Source organism: Apteryx rowi, unplaced genomic scaffold (genome assembly GCF_003343035.1).
Source record: "Apteryx rowi isolate R43461 unplaced genomic scaffold, aptRow1 scaffold_5, whole genome shotgun sequence".
NCBI lineage: Eukaryota > Metazoa > Chordata > Aves > Apterygiformes > Apterygidae > Apteryx > Apteryx rowi.
Window position 1 is genome coordinate 6,711,025 of NW_020450760.1, and position 13,925 is coordinate 6,724,949.

At 41.4% G+C, this 13,925-nt stretch overlaps 1 protein-coding gene across 1 annotated transcript in view; it reads left to right on the top strand.

The window, feature by feature from the left end:
• Positions 1-12,291, top strand: part of PRIMA1 (proline rich membrane anchor 1) — a 68,381-nt gene extending 56,090 nt beyond the window's left edge. Inside the window, exon 4 of the mRNA XM_026079452.1 lies at positions 12,192-12,291. Coding sequence (XP_025935237.1) covers positions 12,192-12,291 — 100 coding nt within the window. The remainder of the gene's footprint in view (positions 1-12,191) is intronic.
• The last annotated feature ends 1,634 nt before the right edge of the window (positions 12,292-13,925 follow it).

The following is a 13,925-nucleotide window of genomic DNA, read 5'->3' on the forward strand; positions in this document are numbered from 1 at the left end:
AAAACATGGACATACTGGAGTGAGTCCATCAAAGGGCCACAAAGATGATAAAGGAACTGGAGCATCTCTCATATGAGGAGAGGCTGAGAGAGCTGGGACCATTCAGCCTGGAGAAGAGAAGGCTCAGGGAGGATCTTGCCAATGTTTATAAATATCTGATGGAAGGGTGTAAAGAGCACATCCTTGGAGATATTCAAAACTCGACTGGATTTGGTCCTAGGCAGACTTTTAGCTGACCCTGCTTGAGTAGGGAGGTTGGACCAAATGATCTCCAGAGGTCCCTTCCAGTCCCAACTATGCTGTGCTTCTGTGATCCATGCTGCTCAGAAGGAAGGTCACACTATAAGCCCTGCTGCCTTGCTGTGGTCTTCGTTGCCACTCAGCCACAGTGGCCAGGGCACAAAGGTTGCAGGAAAGGTTTCTGCCATGCAGAGCTACGTCATTCCTTGGTCACACCACAGCTGTACTTACAGTTGCTTGGACCCACCCTCAAAACCCTTGAAGCTGTACTACAGCCACTTGTGTGATTGCATGGTCTTATTTCTGCTGCTTCTGTCCTTCCCTCCCTGCCCCCCCGGTACTTACTGCTAAATATTTATAATGCTTCTAGGTTGCTAAGCAGCACATAGCTCCCGGCTCGGAAGAGAGCCTTGCCGAGAAGGCAAGACACGCTGTAGGTCAGCGTGGGCAGAGCTGGGGGTGGGAAAAGCCAGCATCTGCTAGTAGTGGTCCTGCTTTGCCACTTGCTTACCTCGCTTTTGCTTGGGTGTTACCTCCGTCAGTGTGCATGTGGCTACCCCCACTGGTATTGTAGGGCTGGAGAACAAGRCTTCCACTTTGTCTGACTCAGAGAGCTGTTTGCTAAATAGCCATGTCAGGGGTATTTGTGGAGATCTGCTGTCCTAATAGTATCACAACATCCAAACTCTAAACAAATGCCAGGTGATGGAGTAAAGCACTAACAGAAAGAAGTGAAGAGTCTGATCACAACTGTATGCAAGCCAGAAAACTGGCAAGAATGGGAAAATAGGATCATTCCTCATTCTGGCCTTTGCCATAAACCAACCGTGTGAAGATGCTCCAGATGGGGAAATGGAGAATTCCTTCTCTGGTGTCTGCTTTTTGAGTTGCATGAAACATGAAAGATATTAACACTCCCAAGCAACAGTAGCTGAAGGCTAACCTGGCTTTTCCCTTCAGTTGCTCTGAACCTTGGGGACCCCTATGTCCTTCTGAGTATGGAGCCTGGCTGAATTCAAGTTCTTCCTCAGAAATTGTCCCCAGTTACAACTGCCTAAGCTCAGTTCCCAAATTGCACAAAAACAAATCTGTGTSTAGACATAAAGGCGTGCAGGACTTGCTGGTTGCTCTGTCCTTTGTATGGATTTGCCCAGTTGCACGCCTGGAGCGTGGGGAGGCTGGGACCACCATGTGCAGTCAATACCACACTCCACGCTGACTTAAATGGGGTTGCATCGATCCTGCAAAGAGCAGGATCTGCCTCTGCAGACTTTTCTTGGTTACTGGTGAAATTCATAAGTAGCTCCTTAGAAGTCAGCAGTGTTACACCAGCTGGTGGCAGGGATAGATTGCCTGAAATGCAAAGTGATCCACATAGTTGCAAAGACCAGTTTATCTTACAAATTTTGTTTTTCTTCTCTGTTCCTTGCATTAATTTTTGGTGCAGACACTCTTTTGTAAAAGACATATCTATAAGGGAAAATCTGCAGAGAATTTTGGTTCATCTGCAGAGAAAGTAGCCATTAGTATTTAAACAGGAGCCTTGCTCTTCTGTCTGTATCACCTCCATCATTCAAGCTGTTGCCTGTGTTTGCAAGGGATCAAATAGCAAGGTAGTTATCTACATGCGGAAAAAGAGCTGAGCACAAAATAGCCTAAAAGATCAACTTTTTTTTGGCGGATGAGAAGCCCAATGCCTAGGATGGCAATATCTACAGCCATTTGGCTGGTCAGAGACAGATTGGCCTTCAGAAATGGTGAGAGTGTGGTGAAGAGTAGCCCTTGCTCATCAACTCTCTCTGCCACCTTATTATTACAACCCCATGTTTTTCTGGTAATGATGGCCACACTGACCCAGAGCACTGGGCAATGGCCAGCCAGTTTGCAGATGTGGTACAGGATTCTTGCATCTTTCTCTCCTCTGTTTTCCCCTCCAATATAGACATACTTTTGTAAGGCAAATTCTAACTGGGAGCCCAGCTAAGTAATAGTTTATAAATATCTTTTACTAGCCTCACTGCAGCTTAGCAGAAAGAGTTAGGTAGTTCTTACGCCTTGTTCAATGTATATGTTCAGATGTCTTTTCTGCATAAAGCGAGCAAGGTCTTCATTAGTACTGATAGAGTTAGGTGCTTGAAAAGCATGTTTCTCCAGGTTTCCTTAATAAATGTTTGTTAAGCACTTTGAAGATAGAAAGTACTGAATAGTGATAGTTGTAGTTCAATCTGTTCCAAAAAGACTGGAGAATTTTATGGGGTTAAGAGAAAAAAGATCTTAGTTTTAGCTTTCATTCATATTTTTGTTTTACTGTTTCAATGAGTGACAGAAAAGCAGAGGAGAGTGTTTGCTGCCTTCATGCCGGCACTTGTGAGAATGTGTACGTCTCAGTTTTGTGTGGGTCACAGAGAGTGAAGGACCAAACATGCATATACATTCAACTTTTGGGCTCAAAAGTGTGGAGGGTGCACACAATCCAATCTGGGGGGCAGGATTAAATTTTTGTCCATCATTGCATGCACCCCATGACTTTGATATTAGTGAGATGCCAGCAGCATACCAGTGCTGCAGTAATGTATCCAATGTGTGCTGGTCTTTCTGGAGGATATTCATAGGTGGGCTCCAGAAAATGCTACTCTGTTCCCCCTTCTGAGCTGCATGAAATGGAAAAAAGCAAAGCAGGAAGGGTTACTGCCTTCATTATTGAGCTGTTACCTATTCCTAGCTGTCACTCAGACCCAGGTGGTGTGGCTGAGCAACTCACCCATGTCTGAGATGTGATCTTAGGTTTTGTCTTGATCACTGAGAATCAATCCCAGTGAAACTATGGCTGTACTTCAACTTTGCTGAAATGATTTCTCATATAAGAGTGATTGTTTCTGTTCCCTGAAGCAGTCCGTATTTCTTCTTTGATTCTTCAGTTTGACAGCTTAGACAGCTTAGTAATATGAGACTGTAACAAGTCCCTTGGATCAACCTGTCTGTCCCCTGATATTGTAGTCACTGTGGCATTTGATCCCTTTCATAAACATGTCAACCTTCTTGAAACTGTGTAGCTTTCCTACTCTCCCTGCTCCCTCCTCCAGCAAACCATTATTCTTCTGAGAATAAGGAACCTTGTTCTGATCTCCAGACTAAATTTGTCCATGTCCAGTTGTTTCAGTCTGTTTCTTTCAATAGCCCTTTTCCTTTTCTGGTGTTCCTTGAGACCAATCCCATCTCCTCTTTCTTTTCATTACACTAAATAATTCAACCTCTTTTATTGTCTTCCAAAAGAAATTAGGACAGAAATTCGAGGTGGTTTCTGTGTTTAAATTATAGACTAGTTAGGGCAGATATTGCCTCATGCAATAGAGCCCTCTCTGTCACCTAGGCACTACACACATATGGATAATGCCAGGCTGTTTCTACATTGCTTGGCAGATCATTGTGTGCCAGGAACCAAGCTCCAYACATGTATCTATATTGGCCTGTGGCAGGGCAGGCATTCAAGGAGAGGCAGCACACCTGGCTCATCAGCAGCCACCCCATTCCCACAGGCACTGCAGTCACTCGGCACACTCTGCTAGGCACAGCCATGGCCATCCTCCACATGCTGCAGCTAGAGACATAGTCAAGCACAGCAGCAGCTAAAGCTCCAGCTTTCTCCTCTGTCATGCTTCAGAGGCTGTCAAAGTTTGCACCTGTGTAAGGCCACATGAGAAGCACAGGCTCAGCCCCAGGCTTGAAGTGCTGTCCTTGGATAGCCCTGAGATCAGGACCCCATGGCAGAACTGGGAGTATAACCTATGGTACCCGACTAATCCATCACAGCAACTTTCCTTCCAAGGAGGTAAGTGTCATCCCCCATCTTTCAAATTGCTGACGGATAACATTGTGGGTTGGAGTGTCTTCAGATTTCAGGGTTTCACTCCTGTGGGTGTGTTTCAGTTTTGTTAGCAGAAGGGTGCCTTCATTCCACACGTATTACTAATTAGATTCATTGCCACTGCTTCCTTAGCAGAGAATGCTGATCCCTTTCTTTTAATGGCTTTTTGCCAGGCCAAAAGGCCAGCAAAATGAGCTCATTTTTTACATTAGGCCCATTCAGTTTTTTTCCTTTTGTCATCAAAATGTATCAAAGATGTATTCTGCACTGRAAACACCCGATGCATAACATCAGCTATCAATCATATTCCTCCAGTCAATAAAACCTTTTAAAGATTATTATAGGGAGTGCAAAGAATGGGGTGTGACACACAGGGTTACTGAAGGTGTTTTTATCAATTACAATGGTTAATAGTCCAGTATTATGATAATAAAACTGCCTCCCTTCTGTAAGATTGGTTTTGTATAGGGGATAAGTAAGGAGCATAATTATGAAATTGGTTTAATTGAAGGCCTAGTAGGAAGTGTGATTGCATTATCTTAGTCTCCCAGGGACAGATCTTGCTTTGTTACATTGGAATAAATCCTGCTAAAGTCCACTAAAGTTTGTGGAATTACTCTGACTTTTCACTGCTTAAAATAAATGAAGACTAAACTCCACTTCTTCAATTTCACATATGGCTCAGCAATCTATTGCCATTACTTGCAATCTGAACAGGCTAAATCCTCCCTTAAGATATACCCAAAGTGTTTTCAGCAGGCTGGGATAGATGCATCTGTACAGAAAGAGATCTGCCCCTCACATCTTGCACTCTGAACACACAAGCTCAGAGAACCTGTAAATGCTGATGAACGGCTGTGGCGTGGCTCTGTATGGAATATTTCATCCCCTGAGAGAAACACTCAGCAAAGGCTAGATTGTCAATCTGCGCACAGCGAGGGGGATTTGACTATCACAGGAAAGTGTGAAACATCCCAAAATGGAAATTGCCCACATGCTGCAGAACCTGCTCAGATATATTCCAGAAATTGGTCAGCTAAAAATGGCTGTGAGGAGAGCTGAGTTAGCTGTAAATTGCAGTCTTGAAAATACCCCTGCGAACAAGGCTTCTGGCTTCAGCCTGAATAAAAGAAACTACTTAGGAGATGGTATCCTGAGGCTAGATCAAAGCCTATTGAAATGTGAGATGAAATACAACTTGCAGTGCTCTGAAAGAGATTTTCCCATTTTTCATAATGGTTCTAGCACATGCACTTATGCAAATCCCCCCCCCTTCTTTGCATATGAGAAACAGAGAAGGTCTGAAGATGTTAAAACTGTGCTGCCTTCCTCCTGCAAATCTGATCTATCAACCCACCATCAAAGATTGTTGGCTAAGACTGAAGTATTCAACAGGCCCTAGGGAAAGAAAGGCATTTTCTGATTCAGAGGAGGCACCTAGCTTTTTTGATAAAAAGCAAAGGGGCAATGCAGCTAAAGGAAGGAAACCTCCACAAAAGTCTAGAATAGAAAGTAATCCAGTGTACATATTGCTTTCAAACTGTGCAGGTAATAACATCTGTGTTATCCTACTCTTCCAAACCGCTTCTAGTTTGGAAGAATAAGTCAAAAAGGTCACATAGTGAGATAATAAATATTGGGGCAAGACAGTTTGTTTGTCTTTTAGATGTAGGTCTACCTAACTTACTAGACTGGAAACAGAATTACAGGGAATACATGTAAAAGCCTTGGGAGATTCAGAATATTGAATTCTGGTCTTTGACAAACAGTTGAACAGTAGTGAATGTGTAGCTGAAACTTGTCCAGATGGAGCTACTTTTTATTATAACTGTAAAACATGTGCTTTGTATGTGGGAGGTAGCTGAGCCAGTAACCTCTTCCTACTAGTAATGAATAGTACGCTGCTTGTTTTCTGGACAGATTGATGGTCTACATATGGCTGTTAACTAATTTAACAGAGAAAAATTAAGGTTTCAAAGAATTTGCATCCTTAGTGTTTCTTCTTTAATTTCTGTCTTTACATTTTCAAATAAAAAATACCCAGATGAAATTTTTCTGATCCCTGTGAGACAGTCAAAAGGAAAATTCAGAATGTGACTCTGTTTCCATGAGCCTGAAAAATATTTCCAGAGAATTTTCCCTTCCTTTGATTTTGAAACATGAGCCTGTATGCGTGGGCCGTAATGCCAGACTAGCCAGCTCAGGTCAGTCCCCGAGCAGGGCTTGCAGTGGGAGGCTGCACACAAAGTTTGATGGCTGTGGCCTAGACAACAACTGTCTTCAGTGCACTGAGCCTCTCTAGGATGGGTCCTGTTCACAAACCAGTCTTAAAAAGCAAGTTTGCATCTCTGATAAGTTGCTGTCCCAGGAACTGATTCGCCTCCAATGGCTAATGTCCAGATGCATCAAACTGTTGTTTGATGAACACTCACATTACTGAGATGTAAACATCCTCCCTTCATTTTCTTTACATTTGTATAAGCATTCAGGTCACAGAGAGAAATGATCCACTAATTGTGACATCACTGAATAACATTACAAAATGTATTCTTCCATTCCTATCCTGTATCTGCTAAATAAAGATGCTTTTAGAGTGTGACTATAGCCTATATATCATCTTCTCTGGGCTTCCAGGATAGAAGGCTTCAAGACCTCTAAACATAGTTACTACAGGTATTGATAACAGCCTAACCAGAGAGTAATGAAGTTAAGTGAAAATATATTTACCAAATATTTACCCTGTTTCTTGAACAACTTCTATAACCCAGGAGGATGTTGCTGCCATTGGTTCTCTACCGGTACATGGTAACTTGGATATTTCTACTGTATACTGAAGGCACATCAGGATAGACAGACAGTAAATGGGTGTATCATATGAGACCCAGTTTTACTGAAAATCATTTGTTTTTTATCTGTTGCTAACTACTGAAGTATCATCAGTATGTTAGTGGTGGAGAATATCTTCGAAGTCATTGCATGTATAAGTGATACTTCTTTGTCTTCCTGATACTGCCACTTCCCTGCTGTCACTCTGTCTTGGTGAGAGGCAGGTAACACACACAGATGCTGATGGGCAGTCGGCAGCATGTTCCTCAAAGCAAAAACATGTCATTGCAAACACAGGAGAGACACACAAACCAAGGCTTCAGCTTTCAGCTTATAAACAAGCTTGGCAACAGAACAGCTCTCTTATTTATCTTTTCCAATAGCATAGACTTGTGCTGTGAAATACAAAAGTGAGGTTTTCTGCATTTACATTAGTAGAAATCGGTAGTAACTTTGTTCATAATAACAGCTACCTCAAGGCAAAACTGCTTTGAAGGATAGATAAGTTCTTTAGATGTTACTAAAAACACCTTAATGGAAAGATTGAGAAACCAGAAGGATTTTTCATTCATCAGACCACCTGCTTACTTATCACAGTCCGTCTTCCTCCTTCATCAAGAGCAGGTGGCCTTGAGCTCGCAGATGTCACGGTTCAGTCCTGACATGGCTCTGCTGCATCCTGGCTTTCTGTCACTTCAGGGAACGCTCAATTCTTTGCCTCCCTCTCACTGTGAAATTTCCTTTCAGGGCCTGATCAAGGGCCCCCTCTGCCTACTTGGCTCAGTTCCTGCTATACAAAGGCAATATAAAGGTGCCTGGTAGCTTTCAATGTCAAAGAAATCACTAGCAATTAATACTGGTACACTTAAAATACCATCAAGTCTTTTTTTTTTTTTTTTTAATTTTGCAGATAACTTTAAGTACAGTTTACAATTTTGTATCCACTGTTCAGGAAAGAACAGTGTTCAGCCACAGTCTTCTGAATCCTGGGCATTTCCTCTAACAACTGATGAAAGGGAGAACAAAGTGGCATTTTCTCCTCTAACTGCATTTTGAAAGAAAAATGACACTTTCTCTTCCTATTTTGTAAGAAATGAGATAGGTATTTCCCCCAGAAGAAAAATCAGGGCAGCAAATTGCAAGTGGAGGCAGGCGTCTCCTGGCAGTGCTGAGTAAGGTATCTGAACCCCAGAAGGAGGTGAATTTAAGATCCCTTTGTTTCTCTGCTGCCAGCACAAGGTCACCCCCTCTTCCCAGGCTGGGTTTCCCTGGGTCCCACCTTCAGCTGCTTCTCCCTTCCTGGCTGCTGGCCATGGGCATGATGCTGAGCAGTGACACTGCTACAGAGGCAGGTGCTTAGGAAAGGGGCTTCTCAAAGTTCAAGCTAGTCAGAAAAAGTCATATTTTGATTCTAACTTCTCTCTTCAAAGCAACTGGAAGAATGTGAATGTTGCATGGGGCTGGGTTGTGTCTTTTAAACCCTCTTACTATTTAATAATCTGAACAAATTTTTATTCCCATTTCTAGGTAGTCTTCTCCTCCTCAAAGCTTTAATAAGCCTTGAGTAACAAGGCATAATAATTGATTGATTAAATGAACAATCCTCTCAGCTTTTGTCTGATTTTGTTTAGAAAGTCATATAAAGAGATTTTTTTTAAATGTGTAAATGTGAGACAAATCATTTGAGACCCCCCCTTTGTTCTCTACGAGCAGAACTGCATTTCTGACAGTAGGGCTATGCCAAATTTACACCAACAGCAAAAGCTGACAGGGAGGGCTTTGTCAAACATACCAACTGATTTTCRTGACTCAATGTGATCAAGGGCCCAAAACTTCATTTTCTTTAAGAAATCTTCTAAAGACAGAACATACAAATTCTGTTTAATGTGCATTGTTACATTGACCTTTACACAGGACTCTGCAGAGAGCTGGTACAGAACCAGCATGAACTTCTTTGACAAATAAGATTTATCGTGTAATGTGATCAGAACTTGATCTGAAATTGAAGCTTAACATGTGAAGTGCGCTATTAAATGGCTATTTGATGCTTTCTTGATTGTAGGATACATGCAAATTAATGCATACATGATGGAGAGGTCATTATGGACTCTGAAACATCATTTCAGGCGTGTACTAAGCTATGCAGAGTTGCATGTACCTTTCATTTGCAGACGTTTTGCATGAAGAATGCACCAGTCTGTTTGCTAAACATCAAAGCACAATGTGTAGAAAATCATACTGTAAAGCAATGCAAATCACTTGTTAGTGAACAGCCTGTTTCGCCTGCCACCAAGTGAGTATATCACAGACATGAATGTTTATTCCCTGCTTATTTCCTCACTAATTTGAAACATCCATCTTACTAATGAAGAGTAACACTGGAATGGAAACGTATGAATACAAGGCTGCACTACTTCTGAAAGGGGGCTTAGAGTGTTACATGTAAGAAGATCACGCATTACCTAGCTTATCAGTCACAAAATGGGATAAAAGAGTTCCCCTTGGTGTGTAAGAGGAAAAACATGTATATTTGGATCTCAACAAAGTTAAAATCTGAGAGAAAAAAGAGCTAGTGACACACAGAGGTAGTGACACAAAAAGAGCTAGTGCCCTAACACAAAAGGGCAGTTTAAAAATTTCAACAGACCAAAATGACTTTGCATATCTAAATACATAGGTCAATTTTAATCATTGTGATAAGTGCATAAACCTCCATCAAGCCAGTGATTTAAATGGTATAAGAGAGAGGCAAGTTTGACCCAAAATCCATGTCTGTCATCCACTTGGAAATAAACTGAGTGAAGGAGTTAAACGGAGCATTCCTCAAGACTGAACTTTAGTGTCTGCCAAAATCAAATAAATAAATGCCTCCAACTGGCATTTCACTGAGTCCCAAGAAAGTAGTTGCTCTGTTTTACTAACTCTAACCCTGAGCAGCTGATAAGACAGAAGAGGATCTCAGGGATGCAGAGAGCCAGCAGAACCCTGATAAAATCTCCATTCCACTGTTTTCAAGCTCTGAAAAAATACACTTTCAATGCATATCTAGTACTGGTTGTAGGATATCACTGGCTACCTCTCCAGCAGTGTCTCCAGAGAGATCTCACCACTGTAAGTGAGTCTCTGAAACTCCCAGTGAGATGGCATGCTGGCTTCATGCTGGGAGACAAACCTAGGGATGTGACAAGAGAAAACGTGTTCTTGGGGAAGAGAAAACAAAGCAAAAAGGGAGAAGAAAGGAAAAAAGGCAGAGTTTCAGGAGGAATAAAGAAGTCATTCTTGAAAACTCTTATAGAAAAAAATGTAAATAAAAATGAGACGAAGGCACTTTTTAAAGTGAAGAAAGAAGATCAAGGCTAGACAGGGACAGAAAATGGAGCTGGAGAGGAGCAGAAAGACATTGGACACCAAAATATTGAAAGAAGGGGTAAGCAGGAGATGGAAAAGATAGAAACTAGGAACCTCCAAAACTTTCTCACTTGTTGACCATTCACAGAATTTTGAAAACAGGAAGTTTAAAGACAGTCACAACAGTTTTCTTCTCTAGGAAGAAACGAGACAAGAAATGTTGCCATCAGATTCTCCATTCCTCTTGTCAGAGATGTGGTGAGGTGGATGGATGCTTTATAATGTCATGAAAGACAGAGCTGCAGGAAGTTATGTCAGATACTGACAGGCACAGCATGTTAACTGCTCAAAAAGAGTTCAGCAAAGCTTTTTAGTCTTCCCTTCCAATTCCATTTCTGTTCTCTAACAGCTGGAATCACAGTTAATATTAACAAGCCTTAAGTCTTACCAGCTGAAGAGGGATGTAAGATATCACAATGAGAAGTATTCTCTTTGTGATTACAGTCAAAACACATTTATCTTCTTATACTCCATAAATCTTTCACTAATGCTTTTCTCTGCTGAAATTAAATGTCATTAACTATTTTTGTATTAATTGCTATTTTTTTATTAAACTATGTCAAAAACAATAGCCTAGATTGACTGTTATATTACATTTGTTTATCTAGTCCTCTTTTTGCCCTTAGAAGCACCTTAAACTCAAGGCACTAACATCTGGGTCCAACATCTATATGAAATACCTGTATGGAAAACACGAAGTTTTTTGCTCTTACTATATGCAAAGCTTCAGCTTTAAATAAAGATCATACCACTTTTGAGGAAAGAAGTTGTGAGGGATACACTTAAATGATATAACATGGTATTTTACAGGATTTGTGCTCAGGTTCCTCTCTTCAGAGTCACTTTAAAATACCAAATAAGATGCATTTGCTCAGTGATTTGCAGATTCTTGTTAGTTTTATAAACTTGCTGGGCATTTCCTGAATTGCCTCACAGTTACTATTGAAGGGTCTGGACTGCGTCACCAAATGGTGACAGTGGCTACTAAACAAAAAAAAAAGGGGATGCTTCTATGGTTGGTGTTGGGGGACCGGTAGATCACAGCAGGCACTGTGTTTCCAGTCACTGAGCATATTGTTTTAGCTAACTCAGACATCTACAACATGGACCTTTATGTCTGAGCTACTAAATTGGACTTCCTTTAAGGACAATAAAAAGAAATAGGAATGCCTTGGGCACAATGCATTTGACTTATTTTAAGTATCCACTTTAAGTAGATCTGATTCATGTTTTAAAATTACTTGTTTCTCTCCACTAACTGTAAAGGGAGCTCGGGGTGGTCATCACAACTGTACATATCTATATTTGATCAGATGAGTCCTGCTCCTAGTGACTGAACATGGTGGTTTTATGATGTGAGTTGGGTCCTCAGTGGACATGATTCGCCCTCATTGCAGTTTGAATTATGTGGCACTTGGAAGAGAGAGGCCTAGGACCACCAAAAGAACTGAACTGCTGTCTAAGCCTTGGGTGGCTCCCTTCATGCCAGGTATGGAGGTGGTAGTAGAGCCAGGACCATACCCAGCGCCCAGACAACAGAGTTCTCATTCCAGCAACCTTCATCTGATTCAAAACCCACTCTGTTGCTCTGAGTGGCATGGAGAAATCAACAGACTATGATGTGGCCTCAGTACCAGAACCCACATGCTCTAGGCAGATCATGAGGAATGAAAAAATTTAACTCCTGATTTGACCTGTGTTCAGAAAGAAAGAAATAGAGTGGAAAAGTTCAATCTTATAGGACATCTTAAATGTCCTTGGTTTTAAACTATATTGATAAAGAAGATATTTATCTTTGTCCTTTCTTTTCCCCCACCCCACCTATACACCATCAAACCTGTGATCATCCAAGGAAACCACTGAGAAAAGAGGAGAACGGAACCAGTCGAGCTGAATATGCAATGACCTCCTCCCAGAACAACAAAACAGTTGATAACAATGCAGTTGTATAATTCCTGAAAGCCCTTCAAGACACAGGAGGTGTTAAACTTTAAAAGCACACACACAAAGTATGCAAGGTGGGTGAACTAAGGAAACGAAAGGCGCTCTGTGGCCAAGGACTTCATTTCAGAAATAGCGTCCGCATCAGTGATTCAAAAGAGAAAAGCAGGCTGCTCTTCAGGCCTGCTGCTTGTCCAAGGGAGGATAAACTTGCCCATGTAGGCTACCCGGAGAAAAGGCCTCACAAAGGCATAAGCATTGCATGCTGCATCTCTTGAAAGCATCGTCACAATGACTCCCACTTCTTCTTCTTCTTCTCCTCTCCACCCGCTTTTTATTTTGGATTGATTAAGCAAAAGCTGCTTAAATAGGATCTTTTGATGGAGAGGTGATCTACCAGAGTGGCAGCAACTTATTATAAGTGGGTCTGAGATTCAAGGGTGGAAGTTGCCGCCTACATGCTTCTCCAGCCTGTGCAGTGCTTTCACTTACAAGCTAGCAGCTTTGTATGCTTAGTTCATTCATTCTTATCATTCCTATTATTTTGTTATTAAAAAAGGGGAAAAGGTTTCTGTTAAGCCATCAAGCAACCAAAAATTGCATGAACTTGTGACTTAACCCAGGAAATTCATCTGCAGTCTCGTGACTATGCAATTTCCATGGCTGAAGACTTTCCAGGCAAAAGAAATCAAGATATATGATCTTAGCAATTAGCATTGCTAATGAAAGAGACATAATATTAAGAGGTGCTTTGAACATTACTACTTCATAATCAGCCTCCTTTTTAGCATCACATTTTATTTTTTATCTTTAACAAGTTTTTTTCTTTATGAAATTCTACATTTCTCTGTGTTTGCATCACACTGATTTGCCAGGGACCCCTCCAGGAAAGATTTTGTTTACATTTTGAAGTGACTATTTGGGCGGGATTGTGTTGAAAGGACTAGCAGCACTTTGAAAAAGAAGTCCTCTACATTCACTGATAGGTGTTGTTTCTTGAAAGCATTGAGTCTCCAGAACTGACCCACCAAGGACATCGTTAGGTCTGGCTTAGAGGACCATTTATGAGGAACTGGTAAGTTGGATGTGCCCATGTTAACTGAGTCTCTGAACAGAGACTGCCAAGTGTGCCAAATTCAACATAATAGCTTAATGTTGTACTTTTTGTGATGTGGATTGCAGATGACTTAAAGTAAAGCTGAATCCACCTAAATTCATTTCACTTAGGATCTCAGGTTAGACTCAGTATGTAATCCCTAGGATAAAGGCCAGTGATTAGACACTATCTAGCCTTGACCCACTTTCTAAAAATTTTCTTTGTGTCACACCTCCATGTGTATGTCTCCATTTACCTCTGTGCTGAAAGTAGCGATGCAGTGAAAGACAAATTTCCACACTGGCTTCTTGTCTGGACATCAAGCTTCAATCACACTCAGTCTCTGTGTCTGTGAGTAGCTCAAGTGAGCCGGCCCAGTCTCACTCTGTACAGTGACTGCACTCTGGCCTTCAAGTCTGTCAGTACTGCAAAATATAGATACTTTCAGTTTTATATAAGGATGTGCTTGAACTGCAAAAATTAGATCTTGATTTTGAACACATTCCTGTCTGCAGTTGGTCTATCTCTGGGATTTAGAGTTTGGCCTGA